The sequence below is a fragment of the Miniopterus natalensis genome, chromosome 5 (assembly GCF_054644295.1).
Source record: "Miniopterus natalensis isolate mMinNat1 chromosome 5, mMinNat1.hap1, whole genome shotgun sequence".
Classification (NCBI taxonomy): Eukaryota; Metazoa; Chordata; class Mammalia; order Chiroptera; family Miniopteridae; genus Miniopterus; species Miniopterus natalensis.
In genome coordinates this window covers 28,343,773-28,363,665 of record NC_142085.1, presented here as the reverse complement: position 1 = coordinate 28,363,665, position 19,893 = coordinate 28,343,773, and the positions used below count along the sequence as shown (strand labels likewise).

The 19,893-nt window shown below is 44.0% G+C and overlaps 1 protein-coding gene across 1 annotated transcript in view; it reads left to right on the top strand.

Annotated features, from left to right (window-relative positions):
* Positions 1 to 19,893, top strand: part of EYS (EGF-like photoreceptor maintenance factor) — a 1,117,601-nt gene that overhangs the window by 1,057,652 nt on the left and 40,056 nt on the right. Inside the window, 1 exon segment of the mRNA XM_087817245.1 lies at positions 6,357 to 6,540. Coding sequence (XP_087673371.1) covers positions 6,357 to 6,540 — 184 coding nt within the window.

Below are 19,893 nucleotides of genomic sequence, written 5' to 3'. Positions count from 1 at the left end.
TTTCATTCAATAGCTTCAGTTTTTCCCTTAGTCACATATGAACAGGACAGTTAAGGTACTAGAAAAAGAATAATAGAGGAAAAATAAAAAATATATATGTCGCTATCTTTTCAACAGCACGTTAAGCTCTTTATAGGTACCCAAGCAACCACTTAATGGATATGTATCCTATACCCACTTGATCCAGGCACAGTTGCTCGTCCTGGCTCATGAAGGACAGGCAAGCTCTCTGCCCTGATGGGACCCACAATTTAATTAGGGAGAGAGACGATAAATAACATATAATGTAATTAAACTGCAGTAAGCAAAGCAGATTAAGGAGCTAGAAAATGATGGAGGTAAAGGAGGTTAATAGTTTATAACAGTGACCAGGGAAGACCCTTGTGAAGAGGGGACACTTGGGCAGACTCTTGAAGGAAGTGAGGGGGCAGGGCTTGCATCTTTTGGGGAGACTATGTTTCAAGCATTAGAAACTAAAGGAGCAGAAGCCCTGTGCTGGCAGTATGCTTGGTTTGTTTGAGAAACGCAAAGAAGTTATCATGTTTGGAACAGGGTGAGCAAGAAGAAATGGGTACAAAATAAACTTGGGGAGTAGGGGCTTCAGGCTATGCTAAGGAGTTTTTTTATTATTATTTCAAAATTCAAGGGAAACCACTGGAGGAGTTTTCATGTGCAAGTAATATTTAAAAGACTGCATTGCTGCAATATGGAAAAGATACTGTAAGGGACAAAGGTGACAAAGGAGACCAGTTAAGAAGCCAATGCTGTAGTCGGGGCTGGAGAGAATAGTGCACTGACCTTTGGTGGCATTAACGGAGGTGGTGAGACGTTAGTGGGATTCGGGGTGTATTTTGAAGATGAGATTAGCAGGGTTTGCCAGTCGACTGGTTGAGGAGGCAGAAAGGGAAAAACAATTTAAGGATGGCTAGTTTTTGCTCTGGACAAAGACAGGGGAGACTGGGGCAGAGATTTGGTTGGGAGAGAAGGGAAGGGGGTGGGTGGGGAAGGGGGGAGGCTTCTGAAGATATGAGAATTAAGAGCTCTGTCCAGTGTGTGCTCAGCTGCAGGCTCCCATTGGACACACAGATATATTCAGGTATCTAGGAGGTCGCTGGGTGTATGAATCTGGAGCTCTGGAAAGAGTCAAGGACAAAGGCCACTACTCAGGGTCTCCCTCCGGTGGATGGTCCATATGGTGAAACAGAGAGTGAAGACAGATGGAGACAAGCAGGAGCGAAGGAGCTGTTTAAAGCATCGAAGGTGAAGACGGAGACCTGACACTGAGTTTAGAGAGATGACGGCCACGGCTGAGCTTAACGCAAGAAGCTTCGGAGGAAAGAGAAGATAACCTGGTGGAAATGAAATCAAGAGCGCAAGAGTGACAGCAGCTGCTCTTTAGAATGAGTTACTGTCGGGACGAACCGAGAGACAAGGAGTGGCTGGCCCCGGGGGAATGTGGAGCTGAGGAAGGCAGTTTTTTTCAGGTGGAGATATTCTAACGTATTTTATTTCAAAGGGAATGATTCTGTAGAGAAGAATAATTCGGTGGCTCCTGGGAAATAAGAAAGAATGGCTGAAGTGATGCGGTTGGCCAAAGGGGGGGTGGATCCAGCCCCCAGGCCCAGGGAGCCCTGTAACCAGAGGGAAGGCGGGGGTAGGATCTGATCGGGAGGAAAGATTTGAGGGTGGGGGCATTCGGTGGTGGAGGAATGGGCTAGTTCTCTGGTCTTAGAGCACGTCTTTCTCAGTGACATAGCAAGATGCTAATTTGAGAGAGAGAAAGAGAGAGAGAAAGAGAGAGAGAGAGAGAGAGAGAGAGAGAGAGAGAGAGATGGGTGCCAGATGTTACAGGAGAAAAGAGGAATATAAATTAGTTGCCTTAGAGGCTGGAAAGCGACTTGACTGGGAAAATGCAGCAGGATTACAGGGCTGGTGCCGGAGGTTTGCCTGCTCGAGGCGTGTGGTTAGCTCAGGTGTGTTCCCTTCAGCTGCAGACTCTTCTCGCTCTTGACAAAGAGCTAGGGGCTCTTACTGTCCTCATTTTACAGGTGCAGAAACTACACCAAAAAAGTCAGCTTGCCTGAGCTTGCCTACGAGGTGGGGCAGTCCAGAATGAGGCCTGGACTGCCCCAGCGCATCCCGCCAGTCACTGGGAGCTACAGCAGCTCGCGTCTCCCGCCAGCGGGTGCAGGGCCGGCACTGCTTGCAGAGCTGCAGGGAAGGTGTTCAGCCCTTTGAGCGCTTTATGTGTCTTCTTCCCGCATCTCAGTAGCTCATTTTGGTCACTTCTGTACCTAAAACTTCAGTAATTCAGATTAAGAGGACTAACTGCAGAGTATCTTTAAAAGAAAAAGCATAGTCTCTAGGCCCATCCATGCTGTCACAAAAGTTAAGAGTTCCTTCCTTTTTTACAGCCATGTAGTATTCCATGGTGTAAATGTACCACAGCTTTTTCATCCACTCATCAACCGATGGGTACTCACGCTGTCTCCAGATCTTGGGTATGGGCAAAGGGGGGGATAATGGAGGACATCTGTAATAATGTCAACAATAAAATTTTTTTTTTAATGCAATATAAACGTGGTTTAAAAAAAGAAAAAAACATATAGTTACGTTTAAAACAACAATTCCTTTTTTCTCTGCCTTTATTGGGAATAAAAATTTTAAAAAGCCTTACTAAATTTTCTAGAAGTTTATACCCTTTTTATGGTAATTTTTGCTAAAATGTGTTCTGTAGGCATAATCTAACATGCTGTGCAAAGATTCTACATTGAGCCTATAACATAGCACTGTATTATAGAAAAGATTATCACATTCTCCCTTCGTCAACGGTTTGTAGAATTTTTAGTGAGCTACTAAGGCTTTCTAACTGCCTAAAATCTTCCCAGACTGTTAGTGATGTTGCTCACTTCATCCATACATTAAATAATAAATGTTTAATTCAAATCCCAGCATCCCCCTTCCTTCCTTCCTTATGATCCCAATCCATCGCTGCAACTTTGAAAGAACTTAAGGGAAAAAATGCGTAACTCACGTATGGAAGCCACGAGACAACCCGAGATTACAAAGGGGAAAAATACATTTAATAGCCCTACAAGAGTTCCATTAAAATCCGTTCAGTCTCCTGATCTGGTGATGACTGATGTTCCCAGAAGTCTGATATGGAAATGTGTGCAATAGAGTAATCACATCAAGCCAGTGTTGCCTGGCCGAAGATCCTAAGGAGGTTCCTTTAAGGGACTGGAAAGAATCATTCGTAAGGTCGAAAGCCCTAGTCCTAGTAATCTGGTCCCCCCGTGCTCTCCTGCCCGACCCAGCATGATGAAGGCAGTGTGGGGAGGGCACAGAGTCTCTGAGAAATGGGCTAGACGTTCGTTTTACAGGTTCAAAGATGCCAAAGGACTAAGCCCCTGGAAGTAAGGCACGGCCAAGGGTTCAGAGAAAAAACTGACCTGCCAGGTGGCACGGTTCTACCCACAGGGCTATTCCGTAGAAACAGGATGTGTGGTGCCGATGTAATTCTGTCTTCTAGTAGCCACGTTTTTTAAGGTAAAAAGAAACAAAGTTTATTTTAATAATATATTTTATTTAACCCAATATTTAATGCATACGAAATATTATTAATAAGATGTTTCACATGTTTTCCCCCCATACTAAACCCGTCTCAGTCAGGCCTGGCCACAGTTCAAGTGCTCCAAGGCCACAGGGGGCAAGTTCAATGGTCACTGAACAGCTCAGCTTTAGACTAAGAAATGCCCGGCGAGTGACAGATCTGTTCCTGTGGGCATTGTTGTCCCCGAGTTTCAAAATACATTGTACTTCTCTTGACTAGTATAAAATTGTGTCATAAACTTAATTCTGATGGGATGCTAGCGCAGATGAACACTGAGTAAGTATTCAGGTAAATATAACACCATTACCTTTTTTAACACAAGTTACCCATAAATTTTCTTACATTTACAGTTCAGTATAACCTCAGCTCACTGTCCTATTTCGTAATATCACCAAAGTCCTCATTTTCATGTTGAACAAAGGTTAGGCCTCCAGCTTTCTCTGTCTGACCTGAGCTTCACATTTCATCACGGCTGTGAAAGTTTCAAAAGGCAGCTGCGGTCATTGCCCAACCACTCAGAGGTGGTGGAGAAAAGATAAAGCTTGATAATCAGACCCCTGTCTGACCGTCTGGTTCATTTGCTTACACTCTTCCGCTTTACATTTCACTCTACAATCTGCAAACGCCATGCGTTTCCTGAGTAGATGACACGCTGTCTGGGCCTCCCAGCCTTAGAATGTGCTGCTCTTTCTACCTGAAATGATTTTCCCTTTCATCTGTCAGGTGAATTGCTGCTCATCAGTCAAGCCTCAATTTTCAACCCCGTTCTGTTGGATAAATGTATGGACCACACACTAGTTCCTTGAGGGTATGGGCCGTGCTCTGTTATCTCTGTGTCACCAGCATCAGCACAGGGTCTGGCGAGGAAATTCACACGATATATTTGTTGACATAACCTAAATGTATTATACCTTTAGGTAGACTCGGTTGTAAATTATTAACAGGAAGAAATGTTTTAACTCATTCTTCTATTTTAGTATTCATTTTTTAAGATTTTTTTTATTGATTTTTAGAGAGAGAGAAAAAGAGAGTGGGAGAGAGAAATATCGACGTGAGAGTAAACCATAAATTGGCTGCCCCCTGCATGTCCCCTACTGGAGATCGAGCCCACAACCCAGGCATGTGCCCTGACAAGGAACTGGACTGTCAACCCTTTGGTGCACGGGACGACCCCCAACCAACTGAGCCATACCGGCCAGGCCTTAGTACTAAATTCAATTGAATTCTATTTTCACTGTTTTTAACACCAATGGTAAAACACTGTCAGTGTTTTTATTTTGTTTCAATTGCAATACATTTCATTTCCCTGAACTACTGAAAGTAGAATACCTGATGGGAATAGTCTTATTATCTCTGAAACACAAACCATGAGATAAAAAAAATAAATATAAAAGGTGATAGGTCTCAAAATCCCACATTGGATTTTGATGAGTTTTGAGGGGGAAAAAAAAATTATCTTAGACCACACAACCCAAAGAATAAAATGATCAGATTTTAATTAAATATTAAATATTAAAATGAAGTATCCAACTTCTTCCACACAATTATCCTACTTGAATAGTTATGTGAAACAAACAGAAATAAAAGCCTCTGATAACTCGAATCATTTCTCCCAGGATAGCACAATTATTTGCTATATAAACAGTTATAACCAGACATAACAAGCTCTTTTATTTTAAGTGTTGGATACCAGAATGAGGATATTTCTTAAGGCTTGTAAAAATTCTAGTTTTACAACTTCCCAGGAGAGCCAACATCTCTTGAGAAGAAGTGAGCAATAAAAGGTAATCAAAACAATCTCTTCTTTCCTCTAGCAAGCTGTCTCAAACCAATATAAATAGATCCTAGGAACATCCTTTAATCTGAGAATACCGTTCATAACAGACAGGGATGGGGGTCGAGATCCCCCATCCTGTTTCCTATGGGCCTCTTGGCTTGGGGAAAATAAAAGCCAGTTGGGACTATTTATGAAGGAAACAACAAGGAAAGGGAAAATTTGGATACAAGATGTGATAGAGGCAGGACAGGAAAGAGAGGCTAGTTGGCCAATAGCACCCCTCAATTCAACTCTATTTTGTCCACACTGGCCCCTGAACTTGTTTTTTACCACTCCCTGTTTCTATGAAGTCTCCTTACAGTTTCAGGCCTATTGAAACCCATTCTTTCGTGATCTGACGAGCATCTCAGCACAGAAGGGATGAACATTTCTTTTAGACAATGATTTCTTACTTCAGGGAAAGTTCTGGCCATTCACAATAAGGTCATGGACACTGATCGAATTCGCTTTCGATTTCTTGGCTTTCCTACCCCTGACCCATGGCTTCAGCTACTATGAAGGGGCAGGATTAGAACCGCACAGTTTGCTCCGGGCTATGGGTTCCTCTCTGAGGTCTGGATGCCAAATCTTGTTTACAAAGCACCTGCATAAATACTTTGTCTGCCAGTGACCTTTCCCATTTCTTAAATCAATCTCCAAAACATAAGGTTTTGCTTTTTTAGGTAAATTCTCCATTATGGAGAAAGGGTTTGTGAGTGAGTGTGTGTATACACAGGATCTCAAAACACTGAGCTTCCTTGGTTCTGGCTCTGAAATTCCTGGCTGCGTCACAAGGCTGAGGGCACTCGAGTGTAATTAGTGGGACAGCACACAGGCTACCCGGCCAGATGCATCGGCAACCACAACCCTCCTCCCACCAGGACGGGTGCGGGTTTCCTTTAACACTTGGGTTTGGGTTTTTCCGCAGCTGTTACTATTACTCAGCCCAGCTTGAGTGGCACGGATGCCTTCGGATGCACGTCCTTCCTGGCTTACTCGCGGATCCCAGACATCGGCCTCGATTGTGAATTCCACTTGAAGTTCCAGCCGGCCAACAACCACTCGGCCCTGCAAAATAACGTGATCTTTTTCACTGGGCAGAAGGGCCACGGTAAGATTAATTGAACCCTCCAGGACTTGCTTAGCTCCTTTAAGAAAACTTTGAAGATCTTCGTAGACACTCTAATTGGCTGCGGGTAAAGGAGAGGTTTACTTAGGTGCAGCCCCCCCCCCCCTTTTCTGCTTCAAGCATGTTCCTTGCGGCCCCCAGGGTTCAGCAGTTCCCTGACCTTCTCTGTGACCTTGTTCATACCAGGGCCACCTGTTATAATCAAGGGCGAGGATTCCTGCAGGCAAACAAGAGGGCAGAGGAGGTGACCCAGCACCTGGGAAGCGAGCTTATTGACTTGCCCTTTCCTCCGTTTCTTTCTGTTTCACACATAAGGAGAGAAGGGAAGTTCTCCGCAGGAGCTGCATTTTAGCCTGTGTTGTGAAATGGGAATGGCTGCTGTCAGAAAAAAGCTATTTCAAATTAAAGGGGCGAGAAATGAAGAAAGTGTTGGGCCTGTACCAAAGTGCTCCAGTGCCTTGGAACTGGTGGGAAATCACCCTGAGAAGCACATACATTTTACTCCCAAGTCGACAACTAACTAGTTAGGCAATTAATCACTTACCTCCTCTGAGCTCAGTGTCCTGACCTGTGAAATTAACATATTTCACCAGAAGAAGGCCTTGCTCTCAACCAGCAGCGGCTCTATTGGACTGGGGGAAACAGCACTCTGTTCTTTTCGGCTCCCTCGGTGACTCTCCTAACACTGAACATTGGTTTCTGTGTTGACACGGGTCTGAAAGGAGCCCACGCCCCCAGGGAAATATAACATGCCGACTCCCCACCACCTCCGCGAGGAGGGGGGCACTTTCTCTTCTGAAGTGCTATTCATTCTACCTCCAAAATCTGTTCCGACCTCTTTCCCATCTCTGTTGCCGAAACTGCCTCCTAACTGGTCTTCCTACAGCCTTTCCTGCCTGCAATCTGTTCTCCAAGCTGCAGCAAGTCACCTGTTTAAAAGGCATCTCATCATATTTGAACCTTGCTTAAAACCCTCCTGACTTTCTGCTGTACTCATAATGAAAATCCAAACCTCCTTACCATGTTCTGGAAGGGCCTCCCCTCGGTCTCTAACCTCCACCAGGCCACCCCCACCACCTCTGTGCCCCTCCCTCCTACAGACCTTCCTCCAGGGCCCCAGTCATCCAGTGCTTTCCTGCCTCAGGGGCTCTGCACATGCCCCTCCCTCTGTCTGGACTGGGAAAGGGGATCAGAGTGGTCACGAGAGCAGGCTCCGGGGCCTGGCAGTGTAACCTTAAATCCAGTTCCCACCACTTACAAATTATGTGTTAAGTTACTTAGTGTCTCTGTGCCTCAGTTTCCTCACCTGTCAAATGGGTTTGATAATGGTACATTCCCTAGAATGTACATGAAAAGCACTTGAAATAGCCTTGAACTCGGTAAGCACCGAAGCTTGTATTTTATCCAGGAGGCATTCCCAGCCACCTTCAGGAAAGTAAGTCTTATCCCACCCCATCAAAGTTATTCTCAATATCAACTTCCTATTTATTTCCTCCAAGCTTTTACCTTAATTTGTAATTCCTTGATCTATTTTTAGATAGTTGTTTTCTGTCTGTCTCCACTAGAGTGGACACACACCAACTCATCCCCACCTGGCTTTATATGCCTACACTTAGCACGTGGCCTGACACATAATCAGTACTGAATGAATGAATGAATGAATGAATGAATGAATGAATGAATAAAGGAACCACAATAGGAACAGATAATTGTAAAAACCAAAATTTTTTAAGGAACAGATAATTGTATGATATGTAAATCAGCAACACTGTTGCACAAAGGTATTTAAAAAGCAGCCATTATTAGGGGCTCCATTAGGATGTCCCCGGCAGCTGCCTTGCCCCCCACTCCTTTGGTCAATCTCCCCTCTCTTGAGTACTGAGAGCCTGCCCTGCACTTAGGTCTTAAACCTTTCATGCCAGGCTGGGTTGGCTAGATAGCTCTCCTCATTTATAGAAGTGGTGTCCCAGTTATCACTACATCACGCACTAAGCTTCTCTCAGGTGGTTTTAATAAATAACCTGTTGGACGACTGCCAGAAGTCACAGAGGGAAGAAGGAATTCCTACCTCTTCCTCTTTAATCATCACACCCTTCATCATATGCTTATCAATTATATATTTTTCATTAGGGAAAAAACCCTAGCAAATGAAAACTTTGAATGAGCATTACAGACCTTGGGTCCTTCTTATTTCATACACATCTTCTAAATCCTAAACAATTCACAAAGCTTAAACACTTGGCCCATGAAAATGTGGCCACCAAATAACTCTTCAGTATTCTTCTACTAAACAGTCCTTCAAAATTCTAAAAAAAAAAAAAATCATAAAAATAAATAGCCAATATTTTGGCCACAGCTTTTCTAAATTGCGGAATTTTACAGGTGACATTTCCTGGTTTTCTCTAGTCATCTTATTTGTATGTACGGATATGAATGCTGATTCTGCACTTGGCATTTGTAGGTTGACAGCCTGGTTAAATAAAGGCTAGATGAACAGGTAGGTAAACTGTGAATCTCTCTTTTCTAATCAGTGGAAAGAAATCTGAAACATGCAGTTCCACATGGAACCACCTGAGGGAGCAAGAGCACCGGCTAAAAGAGGCAAGTAGCCCGAAACTGCTTTTAAGACAATGCTTCTCCAACCAAGCAGGACCTCTTCACGCCTGGATCAGAATCGAATGAGGGTACTTGTTAAAATGCTAATTCCCAGGCCCTCTTGAATCAAATAATAGAGTTTTATCAAGCACCTTAGGTGTTTATTATGCAACCTCTCAAAACCTTTAGGGACCAGCTAAGTTAGACCATATATGAGGATGGACTAAGATATGTAATCATTGCCCTTAAGGTAATATGTAGGGTGAGTCACCAATCCTTGTATCACAAAGTTATTATTTAAAGCGATACATATTCCTTTAAAATACTTAATGATTAATATTAACCACACAATTTGAAATGATCGATTCTACATAAGAAACTATGATCCAAGTCCGGTTATTTTTCAGGGTGGTGGTAGCTCCACATTAATGTGTTATTCTTGTTGTTCAGTAGCATCAATCTCTGACCTGCATAATGGCTGTTGGTACTAAAATTACCATTCCATATGCTGCCTTTATCTTTCTGAGGTTGAAAGATGCACAAAGCCAGAGTTTCTACAATAACTTGAAGTGTTACAATCGATTTATGGAGGCACAACATATGTGTTTAAAATCTCGTAGTAACCCAGAGGTAAGAGACCATGCCTGGTACTCACAGCACCTATCACAGCATCTTAGTACACGAACATAGGCATCATTGACTGAGAAGTACGTAAGAGATAGAAAAGATGACATTCAGAAAGTAGAAACCCATCCAGCTAGAACAGTCAGGGACTTTGTTCCCTTCCGTGTGTCCCTCACCCTTTCCTTCCACTGCAGCCCGGCTGGCATTCCCAGCCCCACTCCCTCCCATCCCGTAACACTCCCTGGCGAACCCGTGTCTCCTTATATCCAATCCACACAAAGCCTGTGTAGGACTTGTCATTTACATCCCATAATGTATAATTATTGTATATTAATTATAATTGTATACTGTTTTGTCATCCACAGTCACTACTTTGAATCTTATGAAATTACCATTTTCATAAGTCAAAAACATTAGAATAACAACAATTTCATCATTTTCATCTTGTCCCTTGGCAAGATTAATCTTAAATTCTTTTTGGACAAGTCGTGGCTTCAGTTTTCTTTTCTGTCCCCAACTGCACCATTTACATGGTGGGTCCTGAGTGAGAAATCAATAATTACCTTCTATTGATTCTTCCGCTTACAGAAGGACTCTGCAGACAGAGGCTATCCTGGTAGCTAATCATGCTGTGTAGACACAGATTAATCTGGATTGTAACGAAGTCAGGGCCTACATAAAGGGTGGAAGGGAGACACGTATCACCGTTCACATCATTGAAATGTAAGTTAAAATCTCAACATTAGCCTGTGTTTAAAAGGTATAATGCAGCAATGGAATTTTTCAGAAAAAAAAAAAACTGTAAGGTCTCGGATATTTGATCTACATGCCTAAGCCCTTTACGTGGTAGCTTTCTGTCCGTCACCAGCCCGTGGGTCCTCTGTGCTGCGATAATTAGGAAAGATCACCTCATATTTCATGCCAGCTAATTTCTTGTTTACTTCAAGCCCTTAGTTATTAACCCACCAGAAATATAGCTTGATGTTTTTCTGTGGGAAAAATAAATAAATGAATGTCATCTACACTAGAGAAAAGGGAAAATGAAGAGGATTGTCACAAAAACCAATCGCTCAGCCAGTTTTTATAGAGCCTTGGTACAGATCAGGCAGACGGAGATCCCTGGTGGAGGCGAGAGCAGGCCGCAGCCGATTCCTTAATTAAACGCAGCTCCCGATCCCGCGGGGCTGAGGCGTTTTATAAACATAGCTCGCAGTGTACGCTCATGCTCAACCATTTTACAAAGCAAAATGCTCATTACCTTCTTCTGTAACCACATCAGAGTGACTGGAAATCGTGAGAATTTCTTCCTGACCACCTCAAACTATCAAATCTTAGTTTTCATGAAATTAAATATCCTTCACTTTAACATTAAAGCTGTCTAAGTTATTAAATAATTTGAGTTCTTAAGATTGTTCAAAAAGTTAAACTAATTCACTGTCCTGACTGTGAAATGTATGAAAATTGTCATATTTGACCAGTGCTCAAACAGGGTTAAAAAGTGACAAAAATATGTAGATTGTCATCTGCATAGTTATATGAAGAAAGAATGTTCATTTAAGCATGGTTCAATGGGGGTGACCTTGGTTTCAGAGAAGAACATCCAAAGGACAAAAAGGGGGGGTGAGGTGGCCAAGTGCAAATCAATCAACTACAAGCCCACATTTTCACTATTTTTTCCTGCACTTCCAGTAATGGTTCCAGCTTATGGAAATTCAAGCTCACCCATAAACTGGTGCTTACATTCCTTGTTTTCATGGTCTTACCTCTGACAGCAGACAGCAAGAGAGAGCCAGACTTTCCGCTTTTCCTGGTCTCAGGTCCTTTTGTTCAAGAGACAGAAAAATGTGGGCCATATGTAGCCCCAAGAAATGCATTTTATCCCATTTTCATGTTCCCTGAGCACAGCTTTGCATGTGGTGTTACCTTCATCCCACTGTCTGTCCCTAGCACAGCTGGAGGTCAGGGCACCGTCACGATTTGGCCACAGTCAGCAGCCAGCTGACATTGCCCACATTTTAATAATTGAATAATTGAATAATTGAACATAGACACTATACGGTCTCCATCATACAGAATGACGAATGAAGAAACATCATGGACATGGCCGTGTGTGGTTCCGATGCTTTCCAAGCTCTGGAATATCCATCATTTAATGGTCCCATCAACAGAACAGGAAGCTGAAAGCTTGCCAGTGTGATTAGAAACTGCACAGATCTTAGAATCAACAGAGACTGTAAGCTCCTGGAGAGTTCATTCAGAATCTCCAGTCACCTTAATTTTAGTTTAGCACCCACTAAAGCAGACTGTCGCTGGATATGGGGTGAAAATGGCTCAAGCGTCTAGAATCCTATACCGCTCGATAGGTACTGTGCTGGTAGGTGAGACTCCATTCTTTGGGGTCTTATTTCTCACATACCAACTTAGATATATTTTTCCTTCGCATCATTTTAGCTTTGATTCTAATTCCATAAACTTCTTCCGTTATTTTTCTGAAATGTTCACACTTATCTAACATTAACATTCATATTAATTTACTCTCTTTCTAAACACTGAATATACCCTCTCATAGTCATGAACAGCCAACGAAAGCTCATCTTAGTCTATCTTAGTGTCTCTGTGTCAGCTTCATTGTACTACAATGTCATGAATATTTGATAAAATGGTAGTTTCTCTCTGTCAGAAACCTAAAAGCTTTAAAGACCCCAGAACTATATCCAGATATTCCCATGAACTGTGTCTGCACAAAAGGAACGGTTCTTTCAGAGGGGAAATGCCTCCGGTGGCCAGGAGCCACTCAGCAAGCAGCTCATTGGACGGTGTGAGAGCATCACCTCAGGGCTCCCCTCACTTCTTCTCGTTCACTCAGGACAGGAAAGGACAGTGGGTCTTAGAGGAAAATCCCACTGGCCACTTAGAATTTCTGAATCCATTTGAAAAGATCTTTTAAAACAGCAACGTATTGTTAGAGACAATCCTATGAAGTGTTAGTGTTTTCGTTACCATATTTTCGAAAGAAAGAAATAAGAGGAAGTGAGTGGCCAGAACTTACGTTAGCACAAAGGCCAAGACGAAACACTCATGTCCTGGGACTCTGCTCACCTCGGTTGCAAGTCCATTATCATTTCTAGAGGGTGAATTAGATGTAACACATGACACTCTTTTCCCATACTGGAAGAACAGTGTGAAGAAATAATAACAATTCACATTCACTCTTTCTCTACTAATAAACTGAAATATTATTTTTAATGAAATATTTCAAAAAGTTTAATTTTTTTTTTCTGTTGACGTTAAAAGGTTGTTGGATCAGCAGAATGAGAACGACCAGGTATCTCTGGTGTTAAAAGTCACAATATCAACCTTTAACTGGAGTGGGCCGAAATACACGTGGATTTCACGGCACTGCCTACATGGGGGTTTTTCTCTTCAGTTACAGTTTACATTCAGTGTTATTCTGTATTCGTTTCAGATGTACAGCCAAGTGGTTAGAAAATTATGTGCTTTGCACATAGAATTATATAAATGCTTTAGACACCCAAAATGCTGCCTCAAAGCAACCAAGGAACAGCCTGAGCCCTCCCGCAGGCTCCTCCGGGATCTTCTGCCTCTTCCCAGCCTGCGAGCTCCGACTTCTGGGGTGTCCTTCCAGCCGATAAAGCGAGGGCACATGCGTGTGCAGCTTATGGTTTACAACATACATGACGGAGCAGGTTCAGGGGGAGGGACAGCTGGACGGGTGTGGCCCAGAAATTCTCTCCAAGGCTCGGGCTGGAGTTAATTCTTCTATACGTGAGTGTTATTCTTTCGTTTTCGATCGTCGTTAGGAAGCCGTGGCTGAAAGAACTAGCTACTGTCCTTCAGCCCTTCTTTCCAGGAAAGCTGACTACTTATGCTTGATTTTTTAATTTTTTTCCCCCCATAAGAACTCCATTACAATTACCAGAAGATGGCAAGGTCCCCCGCAGCTCTGCCTAGCCTTTCTCTCTGTTTCGTTTCCCTCTTTTCCCTCCAGGTCAAACTAACCTGTATGACTGATTTCTCCTGAGCTTCCTACCTGACGCCTTTGATACCTTTCCTCTCTCCTCTCTAACAGACTTTCCCTTTCTTGTCCTTACTTGCCAAATAAATCAGGGGCAACACTGACAAAACCCACACAGGTTGGAGAACGGTGGTATAAATAGTAAAACCTTTAGGTGTAAAAATGAACCACAAACAAACAAATAATCCAGTAAACACTCCTAAGTAATTTAGGGGACAAAATGCCGTAAACTTAACTGTGATCATCTGCTCGCGATGCAAGCATTTTATTTTATTTTTCCTCCAAAGGTTTTATGTATTTAGGATCTATTACCATCACCAGAACTGCATCACACAGTTCTAGGAACCATCCAGGAGGCTTGGATCGGCCTGGCCATTCCTTGTCTAAGCCTCTTTGGCCTCTCCTTCCAGAATAACCATGGCCGCGCCCTTCACCCGGCCTCTCGTCGCCGTTTTTATGGTTGTTACCGTCACCACCCTCCCTCTCCTCAACTAGACTGAGCTCTTGCTTTCGTTGCTAAGCACTGTCCTCTGTTTGTTATGAGGCCAGATGCTCTTCCGACCACTGCACCTCACCTTCTCCCACCAGCGTTATGTGTTCTTCAAAGGCTGCCACAAGCCCCACCTCAAAGCGCTCCGCCCAGCAGTAATGGTGGGATTGCTACCCTTTCTAGCCAAAAGGAGACCAGGGTTTTTTGTTTTTCTGAACATTCTAAAAGGATTTTCATTCACTTTCTATATCTCGTTACTCTTAACAACTAATCATCTAAAATCACTTCCTACTGTTTCCTTCCTCCCCTTTTACCACTTGCACAGCATAACCCCTCTAAACCTTTGCTTTTTAGCATCAGCTGCTAGGTAACATCCAACAAGTATCCTTTGCTTTGGCTAAAAATATTCTTCCCAAACCTGGTTTCATTAAGAGTCGCTGTGGGTTTGTGTTCTGCGTGCAAATGAGCTTAGTTCCAATTCTTGTCATAAAAAAACAAACAAACAAACATACAAAAAACCTCCCTGTGTCAATCGCTAAAAACCTATTTATGTAATATAAATGCTATCATCTGCTGCTTTATGAATTAACAAATGTAAAAATACAAATTGCCCATATATTTCTCAAAGTTTCTCCAAAAACAGTGTTCTAGTAAAACACTGAAAGCGCGAATGAAATTAGTCCATAGCATTGGCAGTTATTTGAAATATAGCATTGCTTATATTATTACGTGTTAAGCCAAAAATGTCCCATTACAATAAATTACAGGCCCGTGACGTGAGAAGTATAAATGGATGGTAACAAACTATAACTTCAAGTCACTTTACTTGACCTCCATGGTTGATCCTATGAAATGTTTTGCACTGAAGCAAGCAGGGCTATAGCTTTAAGGGGAAAAAAAGGGAAAGAAAAATTCTACTCCAAAAGTTAACTGGGAGCAGATGTGAGCTCCCGCACTGGGGCCAGGCTTTGTGTTGGTGAAGTGTGGAGAGAAAGCGGGATTCAGAAAGCTAAGGTCAGGCACAGTGGACAGGAACAGGACTAAAACATGCGTGTATTGAGTACCTAACATGTGCTAGGTCAGCACCGTGCTAACGTTTAACATTAAATATCCCTGAATCCTTAGAAAGGTTGCAGGAGATATTACCACCCTATTTCTCAGAGGGGAGCACTCAGGAGAGCGGGTGGTGGGAGGTGACACAGCTGCACTCAGACAATTCTCTTTCTCTGCCGCAGACTGTCTGTCTCAGGCGCAGGCCCAGCCACCTAGCAGCCATGTGACCTTTCGCGGTCCCTGCGTGCATCAGCGTTGCCCCACAAGCCCTGCAGCAGATTTCCTGCCCCCAGGAGTTTGTGTCTCATCTACCCACAAAGTCTCCCAACAGCTTCAGCTTCAATCTAGTTTCCTTCTGCTCTTCTTTCCTGGTTTGCTTTATGAAGGCAACCAAGGTCCCCCTCCTGGATGGCTACATACTCTGAGGGGCCCATTGCAAAATGAAAATGCAGGTTTCCCCATTCAGGAAGCAGAGAAGTGATGTCATTAAAGGTACTAAAAGCATTTTGCTTTTCTTCAGTGGTCTCCCAACTTTGTACGGTGTCTTTTATTTATTAGTTATGTGAGTCCACGTTAAGAAAAATTAAAATATTAAATTGTTAGCATGAACTTTACCCATTCACTTTTATATCATGCAATGCCTGTTTTAAATGCGAATAGAAGAGCTTTTCAATCATATGCAGAATCGCTGAAATTACACAACGGGGATGTCACAGTTTGTACAGGCGAGTGTGCTTCTTTCTTCTCAGAACAGTGGAGACGCTGCACAGAAGCATCAACTGTATCTCTTTCACCCCCTGGTACATGCACTTCTGTCAACACAACCTTCAGCTTACTGTTGGGTAAGGAAAGATGGAAAGGAAAAGGAACTGTGGACTTCCCTCTTTCCCTTTCCTTCTCTGTCATCATCTTTGATGTAAATAATTAGCTAATACAGGGAAGCAACAGGAGTAAGGAAGGCTTGAGAAGGTTCCTTGGTCATTCACGTTTCTTAGACCAGCCTTGTCTCTCTGCGCTTGAAGCAAATTCAGGCTCAAGTGGAAAGCACGGCCCCTCAGAACTGTCAGCACCCCCACCTCCTCAGCTGTTAGACGAACCGCTTATCTTGGACGCATTTGCAGTCTCGGTGAATTCCCAGGATTATGAGCATTCTGCTCCCAGGATTATGAGCATTCTGCTCTCGTGGGAATCACAGACACTACGTGCAAACGGATGCAAGAACAACCAACACTGTATGTCTGTATCACCTCTCTTTCCACTCACAATCCACTGTCCCATGACTTCACTTTCAAAATACAATTCGAAGAATTTCAAGAAGTGACAGCAGAGCATTAAACCAAGGATGGGGTCCTTCTGAGCACAGAGCCCCGTGTGACAACGCAGGCCACATGCCCTGGCCCTGCTAGAGTTACATTTAGTGTAAAAACAGATGGGGAGCCTGCTAATAAAATGTGTCCAGGACCTAGCTTCAAAGATTCTCATGTAAGTCCTAGAATCTGTACTTTTTATAAGCTCTCTGAGTGATTGGGAGGGACTTCTGGGTTTGCAGCACCACACACCACTCGAGTGATTCCAAGTTCCTGAAATATAGTCACCTTCCAGGCAGCCCTGGTAGTCAGCCGCTTTTCTTTCTCTTATCTACTCCATCAACCCACCACCAAGGTTGACACTAAGGGAAAGGCCACAGTGGAAGGAGTGACAGAGGGAAGGAAAACCATCCTGATACACCCATGGGTTGTAAGATGCTATCATCTGCTTGATAGCCTGATTGGCTCCCTGGCTCTCCCGATGCCCACCCCTCGGAGCATCTACTTCTATGCTGTTAGCAGGGGTATCTGCACACTGAGTTGGCCTCTCTCCCCGGCCTGCTCCTCCCGAGGCTCCTAGCCCCGAGATTGACCCTGCCTTTCCTCCTGGCTCTTTAAACCAGCGTCTTCAGAACCACCTTCGACTTCTCCCTCTTCCTCAACTCTTCACTCCAAATTGGCCTGTTCTTTCAAATTTCCCTTCCAGATCACACATGAATGCCTCCTCTTTTCTCTGTGTCTTTGGTCACTGCCTTGATTTATTTAGACCTTACTCTTTCCCCTCCTGAGTCACTTGAATGACTTTCCAGTGAGGCTCCTTATCTGCTTCTGTATCTGCCCTCAACATTGCTAAGAGATTCTTCTAAAATCCAGGTCTAATAGAATTCTCTTATTCAGAATCCTTTCATGCCTCCTGAGAGTCTCAAGCCAAATATTTAAAGCTCTTATTGTCATATTTTAGGCCCTCAAAGATATGACTCTGTGCCTTGGCCCTGTGGCTCAGTGGTGAGTGTGGCCCAAGCACCAAAGGTTCATCGGTTTAATTCCCGGTCAAGGGCAAGTACCTAGGTCGCAGGTTCAATCTCTGGCCCCAGTGGGTTGCATGCTGGAGGCAACCAACTGATGTGTCTCTCACACATTGATGTCTCTCTCTCTCTCTCTTTCTCTCTCCCCCACCCCAACCCTCCTTCCAATCCCTCGGAAAAAATCAATGGAAAAAATATCCTCTATCTGCTAGATGAAGATTAACAACAACAACAAAAGATATGGCTGTTTTGGCAAATGCCAACCAGGCCCGGTGCTCAGCAGTTCTGTAAACACCTTTCTCTGCTCCTACTGGGCCTTTGCAGTGTATTTCCCCCTACTGTGAACAGCCCTCTTCAGCTCTTCCAGCCCTTCCCCATTCCTCATCTACCCATCAAATTACTGCTTGTCATTTTATGGGTTGGCTAAAAAACCAAATTAAAAATCACCCCTTTTTCAATTCCCTAACACTCCTCCCCACCCCATCTTGATGCCTCCCCCCACTACGGCTGCTCCCCTGCTCCCCATGGCTCTTGAGACAAACCCCTTGTACCCTCCCTACCAGGCTGGGAGGACCTTGAGGATAATGCAGTTCCTGTGGGAAATAGGCTGTCGATAACTGGCAGAAGAAGGAAAGGCAACAGGCAGGCAAGAAGGATGGCTCAAGTAAATCGAACGCCGTCTCCAGACCCACCATCCGGGACGACTGGAAAAACGATTCAGCTGACCACTAGAATTTCTCAAGAAGAACACCATTCACAGCCCACAGATAAACCTCCTGTAATTCTCCTCTCCGGCTCTCTCCCTAGGACTTCTACGTCTCAACAGCTCCTTTCTGCCCAACTGCCTTCCTGAGTCTATGTTTTCTCCTGGGAGTACTTTACATTTTAAATATACAGCCCAGCTAGCCTGCTGAAGCACTGCAGGTGGGAAGAAATCACCAGAGAGAGAGATTTGCTGTAAGTTCCCAACGTGCTTAGTCATTGGTATGGCATTTACCACAGTGGCTCTCAACCCTGGCTGTATATTAGATTCACCGAAGGAGCATCCAGAAATAACCCAGCTCAGGGCCCAGGGCAGAGCCATTAGAAAAACAGATCTCCAACATCTCTAAATGATATTTCTGTCTTCTGCTTTCCAGGGCCTTAGGGAGCCCACCTCCCTATACTACCTGGAAACCCCATCCCTGCAGGTCTTCCTCTCCTTTACCTTGATCAGCCCACCAACAGAGGCCCTGGGAGCAGACAGGGCCCCATCCTTAGCAGTGCAGGAGGCGTACACACTGATAACAAATTCCTTCAGTGCCCAAGAACTCACTACTGTTTTTGCACTGTGCTCAAACCTTTCACTTCTCTGGGGACCTTAAATTTTTCTCTCAAGCAGAAGTCCCTGCCTCAATCCCCTACCTGCAAGCCTCGATATAAAGATCTACAAACAAACCTTTCAGAAACCAGGTGATGTTTTTAGCTCCCTCCTCCCTGTCAATAGACTTTTTGCCTCCACCTACTTCTAGAAGCTCAGTCTTTACCTGGGTGTGTTCTGCTCACTTGCCAGGTCTTATACCCTTAACCATCCCAGAACCTTCCTAAAGCCACCAAAACTACTGCCAGGACCTTTCCCTAGTGCCTGACGCTGGGTCTCTCTCAACCATCTGCCCTTTTCCTATGGGTCTCTCTTAGCTCTGGGCACTGCAGTTCACTGCGCTGTGTGGGTGGCCCTGCACTAATGGTGGGGAGAGAGAAATGGGGCACAGAAACAACCCCCCTTTCACTAGTCGTGGTGACATGGCCAGGAGCTTTTGCAGTAGAACAAAGATAACATACTCTAAGCAACTGTAGAAACAGGTCTCCTTTATACTCCCCTCGATCCATGGAGAGAACTTCAAAGCTGATCCCCTCTATGGTTATCTCTACGGCCTGACTCTCGTTAACGATCAGAGCCGTTTTACTCCATTATGAAGCTCTACTTATTGTAAAGTACACACTGAATTTCATTCAGACCAAAAAAAAAAAAAAAAAAAGAGCTTTTAATTCCAACTTTTTAGGTATTCATTCTATCCCTGGGTTGACTAAAACCCTCATGGCTTCAAAAAAAATCAAACGCTTAGAGCTCAGACAGTTTCCGTGGGTATGAAGAGTGCCCGTCACACGCCTACCTGGGCGCTGCTCACAGGCTGGACGGCTGTTCGGACTCACTGCACTGCTCTA